The sequence below is a fragment of the Rhodnius prolixus genome, unplaced genomic scaffold (genome assembly GCF_049639745.1).
Source record: "Rhodnius prolixus isolate KJV_2025 unplaced genomic scaffold, Rpr scaffold_3, whole genome shotgun sequence".
Lineage (NCBI taxonomy): Eukaryota > Metazoa > Arthropoda > Insecta > Hemiptera > Reduviidae > Rhodnius > Rhodnius prolixus.
Genome location: NW_027411603.1, coordinates 8,945,165 through 8,973,143, shown reverse-complemented (window position 1 = coordinate 8,973,143; position 27,979 = coordinate 8,945,165). Strand labels below are relative to the sequence as shown.

Here is a 27,979-nt window from a genome sequence, read left to right as displayed (position 1 = left end):
AGAAAAAAAACATGCTTTAATTTCTAATTAAATGTAAAAATGTGGATTGATTTGAATCTCTTCCGAAAATTCTATTGAAAGGTTGAGATTTCTTAGGGATTTAGATGAATCCAAGACGGTTTGCTACTTCCTGAGAATGCAGAAATATTAATAGATCTTTTTTTCCAGGACTGAAGGATGTCAGACGATGAGAATAGTAGTGAAGAAGGTACTTCCTCCAGTAGTAGTACTAGTGAAGATGAAGAACTGAATGAAGATTTTCTTGAAAAAGATTTCTTGAAAACTTTAAGTTGTCTTAAAAATAAGGATCCACAAATCTACAATAAAAATGTACAATTTTTTCCGCAAGAGGAAGCGAAATTGAAAAAGGAACCTACAAAAAAGAAAGATTCTACAGAAAAACCAATTTACCTAAGAGATTACGAAAGAGATATACTAATAAAAGAAGTTAACAATGAATTTGAAGAGCACAGTGATGACCAAGGAGAGCCTCCTCCAACGATGACCTATAATGAAGAACAGAGAGCGATAAAAGAATCATTCAAAATTATAGTGAATGAAGAGAGTTCTGAAGATGAAGAAAACGCTACTCTATTAAAGAAGAAGGAAAAAGATGAAAAAGAAAAACAGCAAGAAGATAAAGATTATATCCAATGGTTGAAAGGAAAAAGGAATGATTTAGATGATAAAGAAATAGAGAATGAGTTAAAACCGTTGCATGATTATTGGAATGATCCTAGTTTAGATGAAAAGGAGGAGTTTCTCAAAGATTATATTTTGAATAAAAGATATTTAGAGAGGGATGCCCAAGGAAATGTTGAAGAAAGTGATTTGTCTGAAGATGAAAAATTATTAGAAGCACAGGAAAATTTTGAACATAAATATAATTTTCGTTTTGAAAGCGAGGAGAATAAAACCATCAAAAGATATCCAAGAAACATTGAAGGCAGCATGAGGCGAAAAAACGACTCGAGAAAAAGAAAACGAGAAGAAATTCAGAAACGAAAGAAAGAAGAAAAAGAGAAGAAGAAAATGGAAATAAAAAAGAAACAAAAAGAAAGGTTAAGTGAAATTCAGGAGAAATTGGAGAAATTAAAAGATATAACAGGAAATGTAGAACTTGGTTTTAAAGATGATGAAATCATGGAAGATTTTGATCCCGATAAATATGACAAGAAGATGCAGGAACTTTATGATGATAAATTCTATTCAGAAGATGTTGAAGGTAAACCAGACTTTTCAAACATCGAAAGCTATGATGATAATTGGGATCCAGAAGAATTTAACATGGACTGTGACGCATTAGAACACACTGAAGCATCTAAAGAAACCAGAAGTAAAAAGAAACGAAAGAAAAAGAAGGCCACAGCGTTCAAAGATATATGTGACATTGTTAAACCAGTTTTTGATCCAGAAAAACATAACACTTTTCAAAAATATATCGATGAATACTACAATTTAGATTGTGAAGATTTTATCGATGACATCCCATGTAAATTTAAATATCGTGAAGTTGTACCCAATGATTTTGGACTATCTGTAGAGGAAATATTGTTGGCTGATGATAAAGAACTGAATAGATGGGTATCCTCGAAGAAAATATGTAAATTACGCCCTTCCCATGTAGAAAAGAATGAAGTAAAAATTTATAAACAGAAAGCTAGAGATGAACAGTTGAAGATTAAATTGTTACCCAGCTTATATCAAAAAGAAGAAGATGAAGTCAAAGAGGAATATCATGAAGAAGAACAATTTTCAGCCGAACAGAGCAATGATCAGTCAAAGAAACTAGAAGAAAATACAGGTCAAACTCAGCAAATCAAGAAAATACCCAAAAAGAAAAACAAAACCAATACAGAAGACTTGAATAACCGGCACAATAAAAGCAAAAATAATTTACATTCAACAAAGAAATTTAAAACCAAATTTAAGAAACATAAGTCTAGCACGAATGATGGTACAAATGATATTGCCAGTAAGATTAGTGATAGCAGACTTCTAGCTTATAACATTAAACCACGACAGTTTAGAGCGAAGCTGAAACATACTAATAAAAAGCAGCTATAGCTATAGTTTATTTTTTTAATTGAAATTCCACATTTTTGTACATTATTGTATATAATTTTATTGTACATTTTATAAATAATAATAATAAAAAAAAAAGGAAATTGAAATAATTATTAGTCAGTTTCCTGATTGCATCATCTGAAAATTTTTCATTAAATTGCCTTTATATATCTGTATGTATCTATATATATATTTTAAATTTTCAGACCCAAGCATTGTCAAACTATTTTTTCTGAATTGTTCAATTAAATAAAATATTTTGTATTACTTCTTTAATATTTAAAGAAGGTCTATATCTAGGTCTGCTTAAATATAGCACTTTTTTATTGTAGAAACAAAAAACATTTATTTGTACTTTTGAATGAATAAATGAGTTATCAAAATTTGAATCTGATACTGCAAATTTGTAAAGGTGATTTATAAAATCTTGTAAATACGTTTTTATTTAATTACTAATTTTCAGTACGGATGTGTATCCTGTTTAGAAGTTGTAATAAGCGACAAAGATGAACTTAAGTGGCCGTAGATCTCTTGTTAAGGATTATTGATTTAAATTGTTAAAACAGTAGGAGTCTTATGTTGCAATAATTGAGAGCACTATAAGAACTAAAAATAAAGCTCTCCTTCAATCAATGTCTGAAAATGGAATGCAAGCTGAAACCGGTCACAATGACAGAAAACAAGGTCTTTGTCAGATAAAGTCATTGATAAGTATCCAGCATGTGGCATGTCCAACCATGTACACCTGTGTCTTAGACAAAAAAGAGCACTTAGTAGTTTGTGATTCGTTTCTAAAATACGGGCTATCTTCATTCATTGAACTGAATATTAGTAATAAGAAACATTTCGAAAAACTCTTACAAACAATAACAACCACTCAAATCCATTTGCACTTTTTTTTAAAACCATTAAATTATTTGAAATATGAATTCAGTTTTTTCTCCTAGAATTTTAGTATTTTAAAGATACATATTTATATCATCTTTATTGTTCCTCATATTTTAATCTACAAGCATTTACTGAATTAATGTAATGATAAGTAAAACAAAACTGGAATCTCTGAAAAAATTATTTCTACAAAATGCTTAAAACATTTTAAGCAACTTTATTACCTTGTATAATTATAATCTTTATAATTTGGTTAATATTTTGATTTTATTCAACTTATTTTTTAATGTTACATTATTTTTTAAACCAACACTAAGTTTTGAAAAATTTAATGTATTTTAAAGATATTCTAGAATTTGCAAAAAAGAGTCCAGTCACTAATGCAATCTAGCGGCTGAAACTAAAAGTAAAGCGTTCTTTAAGATCCTTGTTTGTGGATTTAGTTTGTAGTGGCAGTGGTGTGAACTGTTTAAGGAATGTCTACTTTTGGAGCGTAAAACAACTGCATTTTAAAATTATTTATTAAGTACATTTTAATTTTAGTATGTTTCAGTGTGTATTCGTAACTTTGCTATACATTTTTAAAGCAGGTGAGATTGTCTTTTTTTGGAATATAATAGAACAATTATTTAATGATTTATTTAGTCAATTTTAAGTCTATAATGGCATGTATTGTTCGTAATTTGCTGAAGGTTATTTGGATATTCAGTATACCCGTACAGAAATCAGGAACTTGTTGATTGCTACAAAAAAAAAAAAAGTTCACATATTTTATTGAACGTTTTGCACTATTCTGGCAAATTGTTAATAGACTTCGCAAAAACCAGTTTCAAACTATAGTCTACAAATAAGCATTAAATATTTCATTTTGATAAAATTGTATGCTGTTTAAACTTGTTTTTCAAAAACATTCAATCTGTTTTAAAAGATATGAAAAACCACTCTCTGCAAGTTCAATTTAGTTAAATCAAAAAATTCTAGGGCATTTAGTTCAATTTACTAGATTTGTACATGTTTTTGTAATTATATCAAGGAAAAAGTAGATTTACATGAATGATGATTCGATTTGCTTTAAAAAGTCAGAAATACCAAAATTGAATTTGTTGGAAATCGTTACTATAGCAACGGTGGTAGGGCAGCCATGTTGCACAAAGGCCAACTGGTATAATGCACACCAATGCTCAGGTTAGGACTACTATGTATACATAATTATTTTCTTTTAAAAGAACAGGGATTATTACTTATTTTATTAGTATCGTTAATTAGTTTTTTATTTTTTTTATCCACAAATTTAATTCAAATTCTGATCTAAAGTAAACTTGTATTTCTTTACTACCTCATGTGATGTATTGGCGAAACTATGACGTCAGATCTAGTTCTGTTGAAATATGGCGCTTTAGACGAATCAAGATTATTCCTTTTCTTTTAAAACGGTTCTTTCTTTCTGATTTTAATTTGTTATAATGCAAAAACCATCGTTGGTAAGTATTTTTGTTTTTGTTTTATAGTTTAATTGGATGGACAGTATTGGATTTCGATGGAAAGTATAAATGAAAAATAGATAACTTTCATAGGTGTTCTTGTTGTAACAGTGACATTTTTAGTTATTTCTTTTTTACAGTTATAAGATTCACATTTAAACTAAGAGAAAGTAAAAATAGTATATTTTTTAAAAGCATAATTTTTATGTGATGATTACAACACACATTGTCAAGATTCAAGAAAAGGGAATGTTAATTGTTAAGACAAGAGCAATAGAAGTTGTAATTAGTAAAGGAATTTTTTAATTAACGGCTAATATTTTTTTTACGATTATTACAACAGTTGTAATAATTTTTAATCAATTTATCCTCAAAACAATAACTAAGTAATGATCAATTATCCAGAAATTATCTTTACTTCATTATCCTTAGCAAATTTGATTGACTTCAATCAAATTAGTGCCTCTAATTTGATTTGTTAACAGTATACTAATTTTATTTTATTGTAATTTTATAATTTTTAACGTGAAGTTACTTTACATGTATGATGGGATTTAGAATAATTTTATAGAATATATTGTAACGTTCGCATATTTATTTTTGTCAGTTCCTTTAATAATTTGTAACGTTTTTATTGATTTAATCTATGTATATCTATATATCCAACTTTCTTAAACATTGAAAATATTGGTTTAAATATATAATGCCTATATCCATAAATATTTTCCTTAGTGCGTTAGTATGTAGCGCTGCCCGGTGAGCAGTGTCGGTACTGTTCTTAATACATTCCTTAATAGCTGCTAATTCTGATTTGAATTTTCCCTTCTAATTGGATTTTAATTCAGTTTTCAGTAAATGAAACAATTTAAACTTACAACAGATCTAAAATTATGATAGAGTTTATTTTAGTTGTTTTAAGAGGATCTTCTAACTTGTTTGTGCTTTCATTATTTTGTTGTAGTTTAACATGTTCTTTTAATTTTTTAGATATGAGACAAACGAGAAATAAGGTATTGTTCCAAGAAAGAATACTACAATATTCTATGTTGAAGACATCTGTAAAATATAAGCCCACCGCTATGTAACAGGTTAGTTGTTGCTAAATTTTTTGCCCGTGTTTTGTACAAATTTTGAGTGAACTCAAATTGTTATTACAAATAACAAACCAGCTAAAACGTAAATTATTTTTTGTTACCATACCGAACCCGATTTATCATACTAATACAAATAGTATTATCTTTTATTTATTGAACTAAATAGAATCAACGACATTATTTGTTCTATTTTTTCTTTTTAATAAATATATGTATGTATATTTATACATATTTCTTTTCTGGGTAGATTAGAAAGATCTCCCGGAAATGTCGAACGAGGACATTTTGACTAGTTTTGTAACAACTATCTTTTCTTTTTTGATTACCCTCTCTCAAACACTCTCTCTTTGTCACTCACTCACTCTCCCTCTTAATTTATACTTTAAATAATAACTTTCCCAAAAGAGAAAACTGTTATTATACAGTTTTACTTTCATTTTAAAAACTATGTCTCATGTGGATTTCATGTTTCGAAATGCTTCAAAGTGTGAAATGTGTGTACTCATTAATTACTGACGCGGAATTTCTTTACTGCTTCCTTTGGTTGAGTGAGTTTATTAATTAAAATTAGTTACATATCTTTCTCATATGTAACCTAATATAGGTTTCTTTTTTTAAATAAACTAGTTCTTAACTGAGGGTAAATGAAATTAACATTTTTATTCTTAAACAACCTGGAAAAATCATAAAACAAATTTTTCATGATAAATCGTAGAATGTTGGTTTTAGTGAATTTATTTTGAATTTTGAGGGATAGACGTCTCTTTGTGCATCCTCATTGTTTGAGCTTACTCAGGGAAGCTCAAGAAAGAGGGTGTTAGGGATAATCTCTCGCTCTCCCTGGTATCCTGAAAAACGCTTCTCTAATTGACAGTTGGAAGGATTCTACGGAGAGTATATTGCTCTCTAACACCTGATAAGTTACTAAGCCCTTTAAGAATGCTTAGAGAAAGGAAGACGATAGTTCATGACGACCATTCTATAGAGCTAACACGTTCACCCGTTTCCATAATATCTTCAATATTCTGGGGATGGTTCCTGCAAACTACGGTGACCGTGCTCTTCAAGAAAATGAAATAGAACTGCGCTTTCTGATATCCAAAGATGGCCCCTCTCCAAATTAAGAATTTTGGCAGGTTCTAGGAAGGTTATATACTCCCTTTTTCAAACTTGAACTACCAAGCTCTTTAGGAAATCCAAGAGAAGAGCTAGTAGCCTTCATTTTGGTATAAACACTGGTGTTACCAGTAGGAAATATCTCCTTCTCCAACTCTTGGTTATTCTCCAGGCTCTCTGTAGAAATTAGGGCGATTTCCTCTCAACTACAACATGAAGAAGGGTCAGGATTATCTCACTTTCCAGAGACTGTGAGATATACTGTTTCTATTCCTCCCTTATCCAGCATTTTTAGTACTTTAGGCTTTTAGAACTTTTAAACTGGTTGAGGTAGTAAATTTTGACAATTAAGCGACATCAAAACATGAACCTATCGCGAAGTATTAAGAAACTAACCAGTCTTGAAATAACCTTCTTAGGAGAGCGTCAAGTTGCTTAATTAAACATTACATTCAGAAATGAAAACACATAAAACTGTACGACTTAAAATTAAGCCATAAGCCATATAATTTGTTTAAGCATGGCTTAAAAATGCTTAGTCCATAATTATTATGATTGTGTTTGTGCAATATTTTAATTTAAAAAATTGTAATGTGCAAATTAGAGCATTTTCATTCAATCTTGCTCATACACTAGAACCACTTAGGTATCAGTTTTTCTTAATTAGGTTTTCAAATAAATCTTTCCCAAGATTTCGGCTTTTAATTACACCTTAAAATTGAGATTTTTTTTTTGTCTAAACCTCATCTTCATGAAAGGTCATTGGCGCCCGGAGTTTTTTTTAGTGCACTGCCGACCTCCTGACGTGTTCTCTCGTTACACACAACACCTTCTACCAACAGACAGTGAGTTGTAAGAAGCTCTTAGGAAGAGAAAATCCAAGGGCTGCCTGCTGGAAACAAAAAACATAGTTCTCTAAGTGGGATACGCTAACTGCTGAGCTATTCTCTTCCCTAATTAGTTATTAAATTGCAACCCCCTGTCATCCTTAATTTCGTTCAATATATTCTCTTTTACAGTATTTAAATTTTTAAAATTTAAATATGTATTTAATACAAAAAGATGTCACAAGCAATTTAAAGCATTTTCACTTTCTTATAATACTTGCCAGGAAACTATTGCGTTTCTTTTTTTGTGGTACCTTGATCCATAAAAAGTAGTCTAATTGTCTGTATGAATGTGTATGTGTATGGCAGAGGAAGTTGAAAATAATCCACTAGGAGGCTCTGACTTCAACTTAGAGTTATTTGAAAGGATTTTGGGAGTTTTGAGGTGCGGTTAATCAAAAAAATTCAAACACAAATTTTGTTCCATCTCACCAACGTTTCGGTAAATCTATTACACCATCTTCAGGGTAGTGTAAAATTTGTGGAGTTATGAGTGTTGAACATTATTACTGTTGAACAGCTATGATGATGTAGCTTAAAGTGAAACTCCAATAATTTTACACTACCCTGAAGATGGTGTAATAGATTTACCGAAACGTTGGTGAGATGGAACAAAATTTGTGTTTGAATTTATTGATTGACCGCACCTCCAATATTCCCCAAAATCATTAATCAACTACGGTCAAAAACCAAAACTGTTATTTGAGATGTTAATGAAAAGGAGAGTATTTGATTTTTCGTTTCTGTTTTATTTATTGATTTCTTTATGATAATAAATAAACGTTTAAACGTCTAAATAAAGGTGACACTTTATTTTGGTGGGTAAATGGAATGTTCGAATTGGAAAGAATCGCTTCGGTGATGACGACACTTCCGATTATCAGGTTTCGGTTAAAATCCTAGGCGAAAAATTAAATTTCAACATTTTGACACAATTGCATTAATTAACTTATAATGTGAAAGTGAAAGTGAAAAACGGTATTCCTTAATCAGGAAACCCTAAAAACATAAGTGCGGTAAGAACTCTAAATCGCCTGACTGTCCGGTTTAATATTTCTTTATGCGAGGTTATTTAAAAAAAAAAAAAATTGGATAATTGAGATAAAAAAAAAGGGAAAAAAAACGTTTAATGCCTGTCGTTTCTTATTATGGATGTAGCGATAAAAGTTAAATAGAAGCCCGTGTTCTCTGTGAGTGTGTGCGTGTTGTATACGTCACGAGAGGAACGCATGATGGAGAGCGGAGCCGGCTTCTCTCTGAACAGCTGAGTTGATAAATATAGGAGTAGGGAGTAAGTGGGTCAGCCAATAGGAACAACTCTTGATGGTCACGTGGTATTGTTGTTATCTGTCAGCTGAGGTTGTAGCCGGTTGGGCCGGCATTTACAGATCAGCGCCCTGTTGCAGAGGTTGTTCGTATGATGTGTTCAGCACCCGTTAAGTGTTCTGTGAACGCCGTTGTTTTCTTATTATTTTGTGAATCAGTGTATTCGTGAAGTAATTCCTATTCGGCTACTTTCTTGATTTAGTTTTTTTTTTTTTTGTTTTTAATTTTTGTTCTTTTCTGCGTACCGAGGCCTTTGTTTTCCCTTGATTTTCATATTATTAAAAAAAAGATAAGAGGATTACGTTTAATAATATGTCGACTGGGAAACGCTTAGCTAAGAGGTCTATAATTGGGACCCGTGTGTGTGTTAAAGGCGACGATGGTATTTATTATTCGGGTGTGATAAACGCTGTCAAAACGCCTGGTAATAGTTGTGCCGCTCCGCAAACGGATACCAGATATTCAGTAAGATTTGATCCAGTTTCTGTTTCGGCACCGCCATTCAAACGTGAATATAGAGATGTGGAACTAATTGGTCCCGGATTCCAGACAATGCAGGGTATACATTTATTAGCCGGACAAAAAGTTTACATTACTTATAATGGGCGAGAAGTCTCCGGCGAAGTAATCTATCATAATCAGATTGAAGACGAGGTGTTGTTGACTATTTCGCCACCAGGATCAGAGGTGAGTGTCGTCTAAAATTTTAGTGGCCTATAGTGAAAATAATATTTTGAGTGAAAATATTCATGGCCTTCTGACGTAATGTTTACAACGTATGGACGAAGATATTTCTACGGGAACTATTATTCGCGCTTGCCTTGTTTAGAGAGCTCTCGCTTTACTGCGCCATAACTTCTACCGATCATTTTAAAATGGCCCTGCACTTGAATTTTACTTAAAAAAAAGCTTTTAAAATGAATTTAATGCCAGGCCGAACCTAATTTCAGTATAGTTTCACAATTCATTTCAGTGGAAAATTCCTATAGAAAAGAAAAGACAAAAAAACCTGTATTAACTAATTATGTATTAACAATATTTGTCTGCTATTAAATACTTCTTTACCTACTTCCGTTTTAATAAGCCGGCTTTTTAAATATTTTCGCTAAACTTCCGTCATAGTTCGCCTCAATTAAATATGTGTGTGGAAATTAAAAGTTTATAGAATTATATTAAAAAAAAAAAAAAAAAAGAATAAAGTCATTTTAGGTCATTGCAGTTATTTTTATTTTTTTTTGCTGTTGCAACTCTTGGTGACGTCACTTGCGATGCGTCTCAATCTATCTTTGCGGTGATAATGCACTTATAAAATTAATTATAAAAAAGCCAGAATGGTTTTTATTGTGCTCGTCAAGTGGAATAATTTTTTTTATCAAAGAGAAATTAGTGCGTAAATCTGTTTATTTGTGTCATTTATCGAATTGTTTAATTTTATGTTGTAAGTAAGTAGCGGTAGACATTTTGTGCTGTAGAAACGGAGACAAACTGAAATCCGTAAAAAATAGGCATTTCTTTTTTTTGAATTAGTATTATTTTTTTAAAAAAAGAAAAAATGATTTTATTTTTTTTTTTTTTTGCGTTGCACTAAGCCTGTTGCTATGCAGAGAAGGGCATATACTTCAAGGCTGTTGCTAGGTGCCCTTCTACGCGCCTTGACTAAACTCTAGGCTTACTTCTTTTTAATTACGCTGTTTGAGCCTTATTTAATTTTATTATTAATTTTAATTTTTATTAAAATGAAATTTCGTTCAATTATCATTTTTTATAAAAGTAATTCTTTAACCGGCTCAAATGGTTATTTACATTTTTTCTCTTTACTTAACTAAAGATTGTTAAGGTGTAAAAATTGCAATTGAGGTTTAAAATAAAAACTGTTCCAGTATTATCCACATAATTTTAGTTATATTCAATTAGTTTTTTAGTAAATCTTAAAGAGGAAACCATTTCTTGTTACGAAGCCGGTATACTGATGTTAGGCAGCCATGAATGTGACGTCACATATCAGCTGTGCCACTTCCCCGCGCTTTCACCGTTGAATGTTGTTGTTTGGTTGAAGTTTATATAACAAAGGCTGTGTGTTATTCCACGGCCATTTTTTTTTGTTTTTTGTTTTTTTTTTAAATTCCTTTCTTTTACTTCCTTTTAAAAATGTTTTATATTTATATTTCTTTAATTAACTACAAAATAACACAGATCTAAACTCGTTAAACAAAAATCCTTTCTTCTGAAATTGGTACCTAACACTCATTTAACATCATATTCGTTTTTCTTCTTTTTATTTTATTTTATTATTTATATTGTAAATTTTATATTTTTGAATATAGTCCTTAAATTAATTAATTATTAAATTACACGTTTGCAAAAAATCGTACTGGATTTGATGATTCTGATCAGTTATATTCTTATGGTAGGTGAATTCCTTTCATAATGCCGACGCTGTTTTGAGGCCTACTTTTTTGCAATTAATAACAGATTTCTGCGTCAATTTTTAACATAACCCCAATTATTGTATACCGTTTGAAAGGTGATTAAATGTAGATGTTTTTCCTGAATAGTGCACGGATTTTTCATATAAAATGTTTTTGAGAAAAATGAAGTCAAAGTTTTTAGAAAAAATTAGAAACTTGCTATTTCTTAAGTTTGGGCCACAAAGTAAAATACTTAATATTATTATTTTGGAATACAAATTAGCTTATTTAAAAGGAAATTTAACCTTCTTTCTAATGAGCTTATTAAAATAGCTGTAGCTTTAATAGTTTGAGAAATATAGACAACTTTTTGCTAAAAAGTAGTAACACTTTGAAAAAACATAAAATTAAAAATATCTATAAAACGGAGCCGAATCTAGCCATAGTTTATATGGAATTTTTTGTTGCAAATGATGCCCAGAAACGCCTCCCGAAGTTACCGTAGTCTTATGCTGAACACCCTGTATAATTATTACTAATTATAAAATTCGGTGACAGTTTTCAAACCATAGAAACGTATAGTAGTAATCTTTTTCTCCCCCCCCCCCCCACTAATAGTTTATCCCCTCTGCTGCATGTCGCTGCATGTCTATTCATGTAAAATCCTGCTTTGCGCCCACAATGACCCAACCTTTTTTTTTTTTTTATTTTTATTTTTTGTACATTAGCTGTCTGAAAGGAAGGGGAAAAAAACGAAAACAGGGTTTTATGGCATTGTAAATTATTTGGTTAAACCATTAAAATCGTTAGTCAGGTTTTTTAGGAATTGTTATTTTAAAAGTTCTTGACATTTACTATTTACGTAAAACGTAAATAGTAAAAAAAATTATTACGCTTGTTAAATGTATAACTAGAATGTCATTTTTGAAATTTCCTTGCATATGCTCAAAAAATAGAAAATAACAGGAAGCGAAACTTCATATTTTTTATGTATACTTCCTTGAATGTAACTTGACGGAAGTTAGCAACCAGAATCCTTCTAACGGAAGTTTCATTTAACTGATTTTATTTTTATTTTTTTTAAAAGACTATCTTAGAAACGGCTACAACGATTTTCTTTAAATTTGCACACAAATGGTAGGTCTACTAAATTGTGTATGAAAAAATTCCATTTCTCCACCCAAAATAAGATTAAGGCTGCTGTGGGTAAGGGGAAAAATAACCTTTTCAGTATAATTTACAGAAATATCACTTACATATAATTAAGAAGTGATAAATGCCTGCTGGAATTCTGTATTTCTCAGCCGGAACTAGAAAGAGTCGTGAGAGTGACGTCAGAACTTTTTCTTTTAATTTTCTTCCTTCCCTTGAATTCATATTTCCCACTTTTAATTAGATCAAACAAGTTATATTTGGAAATAATAAATAAAATGAAGGTCCCTGTGATTATTGTTTTGTATTATTATTATTACAATTTTTATTAGAAAAATGGCCTAAAGAAAATGACTATAGTGTGTTTGAAAATAAAAAATAGAATTAGGTTAGGTTGGTATCACTGTAGAATTAAATATCAGTTATGGGAGCATTGGAACGGCAAACCCGGCCGGTATTGTGCAAAAGTTAGAAAGTAACTCGACTTTACGAGTATATCTCTCTGTAACAACACTCTTTCATTCGACATTGGTACGACCTTATTACTTGTATTTTTTATTGTTATTATTAACGTTATCAACTATACTTTGGTAATACACACAGTTTGGAGTAGGGGGTTTAGCCATAGCCAGCCCAGCAGTTAGGACAAGGCGCTACTCTTCCAACATAGCCACGGCCCCCTTGACCTGCATACCTACTTGTGTATATACTCCGTTGTCTTTGTTCGCTATCTCTACTACTTACAACATACAACACCTCACACCCTAATTTAATATTTATCTAATTTATGTTATATATGTATAGTCATTAAATTATAGGTAACACAGTTTGAAGTCCCAGTTTTTATTATTAATTTTTTTTTTAAATTCGAGGCGCGTCAACGTCTGAGGTCATTCATAGGCACGCGTAGCTTTTTGTCAGTGCATTGCCGGCCTTCGGGCATTGTTCTCTCTGTACTGGCTAAACGGGAAAGTGAGCTGTAAAAAGCTAGTAGAAAGAAGAAATCTTAAGGCTTGCTGCTGGATTCAAATTTGGGATCTTAACGTGGGAATCCAGTACGCTAACCTCACAGCCTCCATATTTGTTTGTTGATATCGTTTTTTGATCTTCTATACATATATTTATATTTTGTTTTTTTGTGTAGCGAAATATTATTAATTATACTTTTAAAAAAAATATATTTAGGGGAACAAAATTCGGCATATTTTCACAACGCCTCGTCTATTATAGTCTTTCCGTTCAAGTAATCAATCAAGACCTAAAACTTGAAGTGCGTATTGCCTAGTTTCTAGCTTAGACCCAATATAGTTTCAGTATATAGTCTAGGAGACTGAAACAGTTTCAGGGGCGAAAAAAGTAGACTAGTTTGCTGTTCAATTATCCCCGTCCACTGTAGATGACAGTAGAAACGAAAAGTGTGACAAAGTATTTAAGAATAAAGAGAAAGAGAGACTGTCATTGTAGGGACCATTTGTGTAGTATATGCTATTCAGCAATACATAGGTGTATGGTTGGTTACGTGTTATACAATACGAATGGCAGTAGATAGCTGTAAATACAGGGAGTATGTTTTTAAACTGCTTTATCCTCGATAGCATTTATTAGATACTACAGGCAGAGAGCTTTTTGTCTGTAACTTTTTAAGCTCATATTAATTTGTGTACGAATATGGTTCAGCTTTGAGTACTGTACATGTGTAATAAATAACTTACATCCACTTTATACGCATTGTTGTTACTACATTCAGGTAGGTTATAGTGTAGAGGAACCGAAACTAATTGGGTTAAAAAATACAGTTTTTCCTACGCACTCTTTTTTTTATCCAGTTTGACCTGTATTTTTTTATACTACGAACCTATATACTGACATGTATAACCTTACTTATTGTGCTATATTATATATGTAGATCGGCTGATTATCTGCTGATTAAATTCTGTATTCCCCTTTATGAATAATCTTTTTCTTATTTTCTCTTTACTATTTAAGAAATTTATTGAATATATTAGCTGTTACGTGTTTTAAATATTTATTCTGAGCTCTTATGGGTTCCAAAAATTGATACAGTCGAACCTCTCAATAACGGACACTGGCGTGGGAAAGCAAAGCGGCCGCTGTTTGGAGGTGGTCGTTAGAGGGAGGTAGGCAAGTTTCATAATGAAAAAATATGGGTTTTTTTTCCAAATATCTATTTAAAAATTGTTTATTATTAATAGATTTAAAAACGTACATAATTGCATAATTATTGCAGCTATATGATATGCATCAAGATTTTCTTAATTATCCAAAAAAAATTATCAAAAAACTACATATTATTGACTTAATTAATAATTTTTATAATAATCATCACATTTATTCATAACAATAATAATTTATGGTAAAATTATCATCATACTATCATCTATTGTTAAAATAAATAGAACAAACCTTTCGGCAAGTTGACTTTTGACTCGATTTGGTTTTTGCAAAATCTTCCAACACATTTATTTTCCTCTTCTAGAGTTAAACCACTTTCGTTTGAGAGACATATCGGACAAAAATAATATTGTTCGTCCTAAGTTATATTGGAAAAATGATTAAAATGGTACCAAGATGTATGGAGCTTATGTAGGAAACTTTAGGAAAAACCAAAAAAAATAAGAAAAACTTGAGAGGGGATAATTCTTTTTTAACCCCGCGTCAATATTAAGGTGGTCGTTGGTGGGAGGTGAAACATTTAATTCGTTTCCCAAAATCAATGTCCGCGGTCTTTATGTAGAGTGACCGTTAGACGGAGGTTCCTTTATATAGAATGTGTATAGGGATAAATCGGGGAAATCCAAAAACTATCGGTAAAGTGGAGGTGGTCGCTGGAGAGAGTGCCCCTTCATGGGAGGCTCCACTGATTTAGAAAAAAGTTTCGCGTAATTAAAAATTTAAATATTGATTGGATTAATCAATCTTCAATTTGATTAGCAATCAAATTTCCTTATACCGGAAGTATTACTGAACGGAAATGGTTTTTCACTTTTTCTCCCTCGAAAATAGATTCAGCAAGTTCAGAGGTGGAATAAATAGTCAAATCTATCTCTGATGATGGGCGTAAATCTGAAACCGTTCAGGGATACAATAAATATGTGTGCTACGTCACATGAAATCATTGATCAGAGGGGAGAGAGAAAAAAAAAATACAAATTGTTCCTCTCCATTTGTTCCTAATATTTTGAAATGAGCACAAAAAGTTAAATAGAGCAGAAATTGAGGCGCGTGCATTCCTCCGCTGCATGTGGAAACTACCTCAAGGCTTCGAACCTCTACACCACCCCTCATCCACCCTAGACCCCATTTCTGCAAGTAAATAATCTTAAATAATAAATCATATTATGTAATAATAAAGTTAGCCAGTATTTTATCATCATATATATTTTGTGTTTTACATTATTAGCTTGTTTACAGTTGCCACTTAAATCTCGCTAGTTACTTTATTTTGATAGTTATTTTTCTTTTCTCGTAAGTAGGTTATGTAACATGATTTTAACACATACTTACAACTACATATAATACACTGCTCCACAAAAAAAGTGGCGCACTTTAAAAATGCGTTATTTTTTCTTCAATGTAACTTTTTTATTCTACATTTCATTTTAGTTAGCAAATATAAGAAGTATAAAGTTACGGAAAGGCTAAAATAAAATAAAAAATGATCTAAAAGAAATGAAAACCTTTAATTTAACGAAAAAGTACTTCTCGGCAAAATATGAGTTTGAAAAAAAATGTATTTCTTCCGATTAAAAAAGAGAAAAAGAATTTTAGTGACGTGTATTGCTCGCATTACTGCATCCAATCTCCTCGGCATACTCCTTATTAAATTTCTCACGAAATCTTGTGTTAATTCCTGCCATATCTCCACCAGAGCACCTAGCAACTCTTCTAAGCTCCTGGGAGGATTATTTCTCCATCTTAATCGCCTACCCAGCTCATCCCAAAGATGTTCAATAGGGTTTAAATCCGGGCTGCGTGCTGGTCATCTCAGAACATGAAAGCCTGTATCGTGGAGATATTGAACAACACAGGCGGCAGTGTGTGGTCGGGCATTATCTTGCATAAAAATAAAATTCTCCCCAATAAATGGTGATAGGGTGCCACATATTGCTGCAAAATTTCCCTCACATACAAATCTGCCTTCAAGATTGCCCTGTTGAACACGTGGAGCTCAGTCTAAGCCCCCATAGAAATCCCAGCCCACACCATCTCTGAACCACCTCCGAATGGTAGTCTACCAGAAATATTGCACGGAGCGTAGCGCTCCCCAGGCCTTTGGTAAACTGGGTAAACCCATAAGATGCATAGAGAGCGAAACGGGACTCGTCTGAAAAGAGAACGTTTCTCCAATCGTCCTCAGACCAGTTGCGGTGTTTCCTAGCGAACTCTAGACGGGCTCTCCGAGGATCTACGGTGAGCAATGGTCCTGTGGCTTGCTTCCTAGAGCGTAAATTCATTTCAGCGAACCTTCTTCGTACGGTTTCGGCACTGACTGAAACTCCACGAACAGTAAGCAGTGTTTGAGCTGTTTCAGAAGCAGTTGATGTACGATTTCTTAGAGTGTGAATTCTAATAAATCGGTCATCAAGTGCTTCTGTGGCTCTTGGTCGACCCGAACCTTGCTTGCAAGTGCAGAGGCCTGTCTCCCAGTAACGATGGATGGCTCTACGGGCGGTGGTCTCAGGCAACCTTAACGTTCGTGCTGCGTACCGCTGACTCCGTCCATCCTCAACTAATGCAATAATACGGGCCACTTGCTCTGCTGTAATTGAGAGTTTGCAATGCTTTCAGCTTGAAAAAAGTAGAAACGCAACTGTAGAGGTCAATAAATTTATTTACTGTTGAGGTAAAGTTCATGTTGTTGTTTACACAAAAAGACTGAAGGGGATTAAACGAGGAATTGCTTCACTATTTACAAGAAACTTTGGGCCTTGTTCGATTAATTGTTCCCTGACAGTTTATGAAAATAATTAAAACTAATAATCTTTGCCCAAAATGTGATAAAACAAAAAATTAACGCTTTTTTCAAAGTGCGCCACTTTTTTTGTGGAGCAGTTTATTATTTATATTGTTTTTTTAAAAAAATAATTACCCCTATTATTTATTATTTAAAGGAAATATTATGTTCCTATTAAATTTTTCTATGTGGGGTTTTCAATAAAATATCAGTTTTGAAGAAACCTGAGTTTTGAAAAAGTTGAGTATTAGAAATTGGCCGGAAGTGAACAAAACATTCCCCTCCCAAAAAAACGCTGTTAAAAATTCATTGAAATTGTGATTAATTCTTTAGAGCTGGATAATCTCACGTTGATTGTATCCGGTTTTGTTCTGGTTTCGGACATTCATCCATCAGCAGCGGGTAGATTTTGGTGTTGATTGAGTGAGGGAGGGGATTAATTTAGAGGTTTTTTTTTTGTTGTGTAGCTTGCCCTCCATATCATTACTATTTCAACGTGTTGTGTCTTTGTACATTATTCTGTACATTATGTATGTCTCGTGAAGTGGCAGTACGAATTTAAATGTAGATTTTTATTTTTATTTATTTTTTATGACGAAAAGATTTTCAGTAATTTGCTACAGATTCCTAGTTCTCTTAACTGGTTCAAGGGTGTTCTAGAGCTGATAACTGTAACTCTACAATTCTAGATTCTAAAGCTAGATTGTAATAGGTGACTGTAATTTTAAGATTAGGTTTCCAGTTACCGCCTCGTTTTGTAGGGCTACTGTCAGTTCAGTGAAAATTTCATAAAATTACTAAGTTGTAATTTAGCAGTGTGAGGTAACATGCTTAGCGACTTACCATTGGTGGACTTGGATCTTCCTGTTTTCTTACGTAATTTTTGTGAATGCAATTTTATTCTAAACCATAGACTAGGGCTTATCTATTGAACCATTTATTGTAAGCTTACATAATTGTTCCATTATGCAGTTGCAATTATCACTTACTTGCCATGATTTGTAACTATTCTCTACCGTTCACTTCTGATTTCTGTATATCCCTTTTTGATATTGTTCAATTGTTCATAGCTATTTGCTTTGAAACTTACGGCCCCCGCATTGTCTGCTTTCTTTTATCAAGCTTTACCTCGAGGACTTCTCACCATCAGCGCTAGCTTCTCTTGTTTTTTGCTTTTCTCCCCAATCAATTTAAAAAAATTAAGAATTCTAATAACAACTAGCGCTTATTGCGTGAAAGTTTTGCACTATGCGAACGTAGGTTTTGTGCGTGCGTCTGGCACCGGATAGATTCAGCAGCAACTTGATTAACGCAAAAAAAAAACGCCTTATCTTTAACTTGTCTTTGATACATCCGTTTTCACTCAATTCACCTTTGTGCAATCCATTCTTTGGCACCTTGGATTGGTGGGCAGTTCTGAAATTTACTTCATGGATTTCTAGTCGTTAACATCTCTAACCAATTCAGGCCCTTTTTCGTACATTGTTGGTGTGAGCATTCAGCGTATCAGTGTTAGTGGCTTTGAGACCTTTAGGAACGTCAAGTTTGTTAATTCATTTCTTTTAATGAGATACTATAAAGTTAGATTTAAGTTGGTTTAACCCACATCATTAAACTATTAGACAAACTACGTATCTATGAACAATTTAAGCCTTCATTTTTCAGTAGAAAATTCGAGATATACTTTTTAAGTCCTTGTAAATATTGGTACATTATTAGATACTTCATGACTATTGTACCATAATATGTTTGTAATGTTGGTACTTCGTAACTGATGTAATAATCACTAAATGACATTCTAATATCATTGTAATGGCGTCGATACTAAGAAAACGCCGTTTGAATAATTTACCAAATCGATTATATTAATGTTCACTTCGATTTCTTTGATTAGAGTTTTGTCAGTACTTTACAATTTTGTCCCAAGCCCCTGTTTCTTCACTAAATTAGTGATTTATTTGCCATTAATGAACCACTTTTTTTTATTGATTTAAAAAAAAACACGTGAATGCAACGCGTTCGCTAATTGTGTATTATATCCACTGTTGTTGCTATGGCAACGATAATGGCAAACCTGTCGATTTTTCGCTGAAATTATATCCACAAGAGCCATAGTACGTCCTGATAGCTTTTAAATTCTTAAATTCAACAGGATGTAACTCGGAAGTGCAACCTTGTGTGTGTGTGTTTTTCTAAGATAACGAAACTTCCGCTTGCTACTGAAAAGAAGAAGTCTTGTGATCATGTCAAATTGTGTATTTTTAGTTTTATCTGGATGTTTACAGATTTTGAGTTCTTAAATATATATTTTATCCATGAAGAAATATAAATTATAAAAGTTTTATAAAATTTATTGATAAAAGTTAGCCGAAAAACTGCAATAAAACTGTTGAACAAGACAAATAGGGGTATTTCCTGCGGAACATGTAGTAAAGGGTTAGTTTGGTGTTTAATTTTGATTAATGAAATAGGAACTAATAGTGCAGAGAGAGTGAGAGGGATATTTGTTATTTACAGATGTTGGTTGGCTACACTGATATTTGTTGTAGGTTGTATTTTGTTCCATATAAATGCTAGCAGTCGGTTCAACTATACGTGACCTATATGCACGTATATGTAACCTGTGTATTAGGAAGTTGTAAATACTAGCTTCTCATCCCGCATTTCCTTTATATATCTCTTGTCCTACTAATAAATTGTTCTTTATTGCCGATATATTTCCTTGGCTTCCGCTTAGTAATAAATAAAAGATGCAGCACTCCAGCCGTGTTCCACTCCGGGCTGAAGAATACTATTTTTTATGGAAGCTCTATTCGCGAGGCTGAGGGTAATGGGACCGACCATTTCTTGGCGAGGTTGCTGTGAATAAACCTTTCGAAGCAGCAGTTCTCCACACAATATTTCAAATAAAATGTTAGGATATTTTGTACAATGAGATTCCAAGACTGCTTGAGAATCTAAGCCTTCTTCAAATACCTAGTCTCAATGTTAGAAAGAGATAAAGGAATGAAAAGAAAGTGAGTCATAGAACCGTTCAGAGGCCAGAAAATTCACTAGGGAGGGTCACCACATTCTCTGATCTCTCTGATTCGAAGCCCAAAGCTGTTCAAAATAAGAAGCTAATCTTCTACAGTAATCAAAAGTATACTCGAAACTATGGGAAAACAGACATTATCGTCATGACTACTAGGTTAAGGCCACCGTGAATTATGTCAGGTCAAGGAGTTTATGCGAATAAAGTAAGAGTGTCAGTCATTCCAAGGGGAAGAAAGAAATCTAGTAGCTTCTTGAAACGTTGAAGATTCAAATGTTTTTGGACTCGACGACATCCGGTGGTTGGTGTCCGTCGGAATAAGTGGGTAGTTGAAAGAAGAAAACGTTTCAACTGTTTGTTTGCAGAGTAGAATGAGATCTTGCTGAGAAAAATATACGTTAGAGACTTGAGACTTGGAGTTAGAAATTGTTGCAGATCCTTTTTAACAGCCAGATCAATCTCCTGCACTAGGCGTGCAATCTTCCAAGGAAGAAGTAATACTTGAATATGGGTTTTGATTTATTTAAGTCGCGTAACACCTTAGTCCATTAACTCCTTGGAGCCTCCTTAGTACAATGCAGTTCAAGACAGTGTTCTCTCATTGCAACGCATTACCGGATATTAGGCAGTAGAAGCTACGTAAAAAGTGCTACAAGCTGGACTCAAATTCAGAAACTTCGTTCTACTCATTAGCTTACTAAAAGTTGAACTAGCATTTACGAGGGTCGTTTGAAAACTAGAGCAAAAATAAAAACTACTTAATTTTTTTGGGTAAACCTTTTTTATTTTTCAACATAGTCTCCTTTTAGGCTTATACACTTCGTCCAACGCTGCTCTAGTTTGTTGATCCCTTCCGAATAATAGGATTTGTCCAAGTCTGAAAAATAGCCATTCGTTTCTGCAATCACCTCCTCGTTTGAATAAAATCTTTTTCCCGCCAGCCATTTCTTCATATTGGGGAACAAATAGTAGTCCGAGGGAGCCAAGTCTGGAGAATAGGGGGGGTGTGAAACGAGTTGGAACCCTATTTCCATTAATTTTGCGACCACAACTGCTGAGGTGTGAGCTGGTGCGTTGTCGTGATGGAAAAGGACACTTTTGTGGGCCAATCGCGGGCGTTTTTCTTGCAGCTCGGTTTTCAAACGGTCCAATAACGATGAATAACATGCACCTATAATAGTTTTACCCTTTTCCAGATAGTCGATGAGGATTATTCCTTGCGAATCCCAAAAGACAGTCGCCATAATATTTATCAAGCTTCTCTTTAGTCTCCTGAGGCGTTTTGCCTTTCATAAAGTAGTGTTTAATCAACACACGAAATTCTTTTTCGTCCATTTTTTGAAAATCACTCGACTTCCTCGATTCAAACGAATGCCAAACACAAAGAAATAGACCGATCTGGCTGAAACTTGGTGTGTGTTCTTCCAAGAGATGCTACTAACTAAACATAACCTCGATACGCTATCTCTCTGACTTTGCACGGACTTTTCAAACGACCCTCGTATGTATAGAAAATAAATCTATCCCTAGTTTCGTAGTTTTTTGGCTATGAATAACACAGGCGCTGATCAATGGCAAAAGATCTTAATTTTATTAGATATTAGATCGGAACTAGAATTGATTCTAGTTGCGTAATAGTTCTAGTTCAAATTACAGTGCTTCAGTTTTCTTTTTCTAAAAACTTTCTACAGGTTTCCTAGAAAACTTTAGGATTCCCATAAAATTGAAGGGTGCTCCTCCTAGAAGAACTTCCCTGAGAGGAATCTAGGTGAATATTACAATCACTTAGAGGAGCTAAAGAATTACGTGCTTCATCCACGTGCTACTTTCGTCAGTGCGACCTTTTTTTCTATTTTCTGGCTCGGAGTCAAAGATTTTTTTTTCTTTTAAATCTTCTTTCACGTACAAACATATTTACTGAGTCATTGTTTAAAATTAAAAATATAACCTATCGCTAAAGTTTATTTCAAACGGTTGGTCAGGGAATTTGTCTAAAAGAGAATATGGTATTATAGATCAATTGGTCTACGTAAATTGTTTGAAAATTAAGCTTCTTAATTCCGCTTTTTATGTATTTATTTAAATTTTTATAATAATGAGTTATTTATATAATTTTCAATAAAAGAAGTGCAAAATCAAATAGGGGGACCCACTTTCGCTTCATCTTAAAGTTCTGTAAATTTCTCTCTTTACATTAAAGGCAACAGATTCCACAATAGGATCAGCTTTATTGTGAACCTCATTTTCATACTAGTTGTCACTGAAATTTTATACATTCAGCTTAAATTTCCACGTCATTAACTTTGCGTCATTGAGTGGGCGCCTGACCAGAGTTTGACGTCACCGCAATATTACATAAGCGCTATACGTCAGCAATTCGTATAAACTTCTTATGTCATTGAATGCATATTATGATTTAACTAGATATAAGTGCAAGATTTTTTTTTTTTCAAATGTGATTGTACATAATATCTTAAGTTAGCTTGCTTAAGTTTCTCGTTTAAAAGAAATTGGTAACCGGAAATGCAAACGTTTCCGCGATTTGCTTGGTAACCAGTTTAGGTAGTTACTTGAATTATCTAATTTTTGTGGTTTTGTGTGAAAAGAGCTGGATGTGCGTCAGTTTGTGGGTTTATGGTTAAGCTCGAGTTGGTCTGTGAGTTCGCTAAAACCAAGAAGACCAACTGTTTCCTCTTTGCAGGGCCCTAAGTTTAGTGTGTGACTGTGTTGGCTATGTCAGTTGACAGCCCGCGATGGCGTCCCAGTCCTTGGAGAAGTGGCTAGTCCACTTCCCCCCGGCTAAGTGGCTATAATGAAACCAGTTCTCATAAATAGTATTAAAATTAGTTTTATTTATTTTTATTGAAAGGTTAATTATTCAATCAATTACTCTTTAAAAAACTGGAGGTATCCCTTGATCTGCGAGTGGAGTAGGGGTTCACAGAACAAGTTTCGAGCGGTGGCCCGTTATGTCACCTTATTTTTAAAACAGGTTTTGTTTATTTATTTGTTTTTTTGCAAATATCTTATATGTTATTTCTACTCTCACTTGTGTAAATCGGCATGCCATTTTTTTTGATGTTGTTTGTGCCCTTTATATCTCTTTTATGTCACTTTATTTTGTTATTTATGTTCTACATACAGTTATTGATATGGACAAATGAATTAGAACATGGCCTCCTCATTTAAATTGAATATTTATTTTTTTATTCGAGCACTTTATTTTTAAAATTGTTCACTTTTTCTTTTTTTAAACACCTTGAAGGTATTTTGTTTGTATTTATCACGTGATACGATTATGGTCTTCCACAGCCATCTGCTGCCTTTCTTTGGTTTCTTTTTGCTTTTTTCGTTTCTTTTTTAAGGAAAATATTTGGAACAATAATGAGATTTTGTTAGGTGTAAATAAATGAAGAAATAGCTTAAAGCCAATTTAACGGCTACCTAAAGCTTTAATGTGGCTTCCGTTCGGCTTGTGTCAAGTATTTTGTTCTAAGTGTAAGGGGACTTGTTCATAGTAACTAGAGTAGGCAATCGAGGAATCGTTGACATCCCTTATTAGCCCTGAAGTCGGCTTCTCTTCTCCGAAACTTCCCAAGATGTTTAATATATAAGTAATACATCTTTCTCATTTTTCTTTACTCAGACCGTTCCTTCCTAGATTTTCTACAAAGAACACACAATAGTGTGAGCGGTCGAGAATCCTTTAACAGACAGGATCTAGGCTGTCTCTGGTTCAAGAACCAGGAAATCAAAGCCAACGGACAAATTTCCCTGGATATTCAAGCAATGGAAAGATGCATTCCAATCTCGATCGGAAGTAATTGAAACTGAAGATCACCATTGAGTTTTTATGCTACTGTAGGTTGTAAAAGTGGATTAACAATCCGCCTAGAAAACTCTCAACGACCCCGGTAGGGCGTATAAAACTCACCTTATCCTAGATGCTGGGTCATGGAGAACAAAAGACCTAGTACTTCACCTTCAGCTAGTTTATACTTCTCGTGTTCATATCCACAAAAAAACGTAAAAATAGAAAAATGACTTATGCCTGACATTAGGTATCTTTGCCAAGTCGGTTTCCAACATTGGTTCTAATAATAGTCAGAAAAAAAAATGCCCATGAATTTGACATTAATTCTATTTTTTGAATTGAACAAACAAGTCAAAAAAATGAGGAAGAGCATTATCAATTGCAGTCGTAATTTTTTTATATTTTTTTTTGTCAACCTTTCTGTTTTAAGGGATTAGGTCATCTTCAGGGATGTACAACATAAGTGACGTTTCAAGGAATAAGTAACCAAATCAAAAAGATGAACTTTATCTCACAGAAATAAAGCTAGTGCTAATATTGGGGAGTTTTCAAGGAAGATTGTCAGAAAATCCAGCTTTAATCCAAAACGATTATCTTTGCTAATCCATTATCTTATTATTGTTATTCCTCCCCCTCCGAATTTCTCAGATTCGCGAAAATGCAACAAGATTTAATGTATTAAAAGCCATTCCCAAATCGGCTTGTGGTACTAATCTGTAAAAATGGCTAGCGATCAAAATATCTACAACCACATTTCAAGTTCTATAGCCACTCCCCAGGTTCGTGTAAATCTTCTTCAAGAGATAGGCTAAATGGCCACTTGTTTCACACCGCAACAGATGTAAACTAAATCTTCTATGTTCTTTTTTGTTGTATTATGTGCTGGCTCGCCTAAGCTGGGGGTGTGCTAACCAAATCGCGTTGATTTTTATCCATGGTAGTACGTACGGTGCTCCGTCAATGCACAAGATAGTGTAGAGAATTCGACTTCACTTGTATTTCCGTTTCACACTACACTACCCCAGCCTCTTTGACAGAACTTCCTTAAGATGCATTTCCGAATAAAATCTATGGGACAGTAATGAGCACAGGAAGTTTAAAGAAAAATAGTCGGAGCTTTTCTCGAGAAAATATCAAAATAAAGTGGACAATCGATTTAGTAATCTGGCATTTCCGATTCGCTGATTCTAGAAGCGCAATACTGGGTTCCATTTGAGCACCCGATTTGAAACTTCAAATTAGAACTATCTGCGATTTTCTGTATCTAGTAACGCTACTCACAGAGAGTGAGGGCGAACAGATTCGTAAATACCATTTTTCTTGGTGCATGGTAACTGCAAAACGGAAATATTTCTTATTTCACTTTTATACGAGAAAAAGATTAAACACAAGATACATATTAATCACTGTAAACCTGCGGCTGCATGTAAACGTAAATAGGATCAAGTCTCATCCAATGATACGCTCAGCTGTGACAGAGAAAGAGGTGGATGCTAATTTTGTCTTTGAAAAGAAAAACAAAAAAATATGTGTCCTTTTCATCCTTAGAAAAAAAAGTAAGGCTTGAGTTGTCACAATGAATTCGCGTTCCCAATTTTCTGAAATAGGACAGGGAAAAGTTGAATCTAGTTAGTTAGCAAGAACTGGCGTTTAGACAGGTGTTCTAAATATTCTTTAGATGATACTGCTACCATTTCCAAGTATGTTCAGTTCTGTGAAAAGGTAGTTGACTCAGGAGGCGAAATTGAATGGCCAGGTTGTTTAAGGCAAGTTGAATGTCCGAAAATGGGAGGATAACACTGATTAGGATAATAGGAATATGGCGACGTATTCTTGAGCATATCCGTATCCCCAAAGGCAATTTTAGATCAACTCTGGTACCTTAGTAAACATTCAAAGTTTTAAGGAAACTAAACAGTAAAAGAAAACAACAAAAATAAGACTAAAATATTCATATAATAGCAAATAATACTCGAATCCGTACTCTTATTAGAGATAGCACTATAAAAAATAAAAAAAATTAGAAAATAAAAAGTAATATAGAACTAAGCAACATCAACTACACCGGAGACTTCTGTTTTTGGAGCATGACTGTTATAACGGTACTGCTAGCCGAACCGTTCGCTCGCCAACATATAACCTATGTTTTGCACAACAGTCCCTGGGCTCCACAATCTTCAACCAAACCGAGATGTTGTTTTGTACGTTCTGTTTTGTTTCTGTTTTCTAAGTTGGAATTATCAAGTCGTTAAAAAATTTCTCTTTTTTTTGAACATTTTAATTTTCCTCCTCAATTACTTATTAAAGGAAGTATCGCGTATTTTTCACAGGAAATGCAAGTGTCGAGAGGTTTTCTTAGTAAGAAAAAAATGGTAATTACAAAAAGAATGTTACGAGTTTTTAAATTTGAAATTTGTTTTAGTTGTCACCACAGTTCGGTGATGCATTCTGAATCGATTTTGTATTTTGCAAAGGGGTATTTTTATATTAATGTAAAAAAATGGTGTTTTTAAACCAAGTGGTCTTTTTTACGAACCAATACTTCGAAAACGGAAACTTACAGCAATCTAAAACTTCAAAATTTCAGTTGAAATTATTGTACTTAACGATTCTTAATACTTGAAACCGGAAATATCACTCAACAGAATCGATAAAATTTCGTAATACTTCGCAAAAGTAGTTCTGAAAAAACTTTTATTTGAAACCTTTTTCTCGAATAAGTTTTGCTTAAAAGCACTTCTAGGGCTGCGAAATTGTTGGATAATTTCTCTAATGTACCATTTCCAGTATAGTGTAAAAGGCTAGTTTCTAGCTAAATATTAATAAGGAGGATTAAATATGTGACAATCGATCTTTATCGATTTTTGTTTTCTTCAGTAATTATTCTATTTTATTAAAACTTTTTCAAATATTCTGCATACTTTTTCATAATTTGTTAAACTTTATTTAAGCTGGATTCTTGGCAGGGGTAAAAAGCTTGACTTCCTATTTTAGTACATTGTATAAGTTCCTGTATAATTTTGAGTGGTATCAATTGCGTAGGCAAAGTGCTGAGTTTGGGCAAAAATTTTTAGCTTATTGGAAGAGTGATTATTTTGTAAAAAAGCTAAGTTTTGGGAAAATTCTTGTAATTTTTTATGTATTTTTCTAAGTAGCCTCGTACATATATATATATATATATTTTTTTTTTTTTTCAAAAAATTAGACTTAATTAATAACGTTTCAAAAATAAAGTAGGTATTTCAAGCTGATTATTCGTATAGAATATAGATTTTTAGGGGTTCTGGGAAGACTATTACGTCATGCTTCTATCTACACAAATCCCAAGTTTCCAAAAAAATTTTAAATTGTGGAAAAGCGAGTTTTCATATTACATTTTTATTTTTCGAATGAAATAATTAGTTTTTTGTTTTTATCTGCAACTTCGATTTGTAATACTATGGAAAGTGTTACATTTTCCTTGTCATTTAAAGCAATTCATTTATTTTATAATCTTAAGTGATATAAGGTATTTCCGTTCCTTATAAGGCTGTCACTGTCAAAGATTGGTAATATCAGCTGGTAGCGGGGGCTTGGCATTTTTGAGTAGCTGTCACAGCCTTTAACATCTCCTAACGTCGCCTACACTGCACTAAACACCGAATTTTGCTCTAGAAGTTCATCATTTAAATATAGTTCAATGCCACACCTACACGTGCACAAAAATAAGTGATTATATAATGGATTTTGGCTTCGAA

General features: G+C 33.0%; 1 protein-coding gene across 5 annotated transcripts in view; it reads left to right on the top strand.

Annotated features, from left to right (window-relative positions):
• Glut4EF (Glucose transporter 4 enhancer factor) overlaps positions 1 to 27,979 on the top strand; it is a 235,360-nt gene that overhangs the window by 3,080 nt on the left and 204,301 nt on the right. For 2 of the 5 annotated variants that reach the window (XR_012457388.1, XR_012457386.1), the window contains 2 exons: positions 169 to 3,545; positions 5,424 to 5,524. Coding sequence is in view for 1 of the 5 variants with exons in the window: in XM_074124515.1 (XP_073980616.1) it covers positions 9,172 to 9,546 (375 nt within the window). In the remaining 4 variants the exon portion in view is untranslated. Of the gene's footprint in view, positions 1 to 168; positions 4,437 to 5,423; positions 5,525 to 8,888; positions 9,547 to 27,979 lie in introns of those variants that run through there. The other 3 variants (XR_012457387.1, XR_012457389.1, XM_074124515.1) reach the window with 3 other exon arrangements.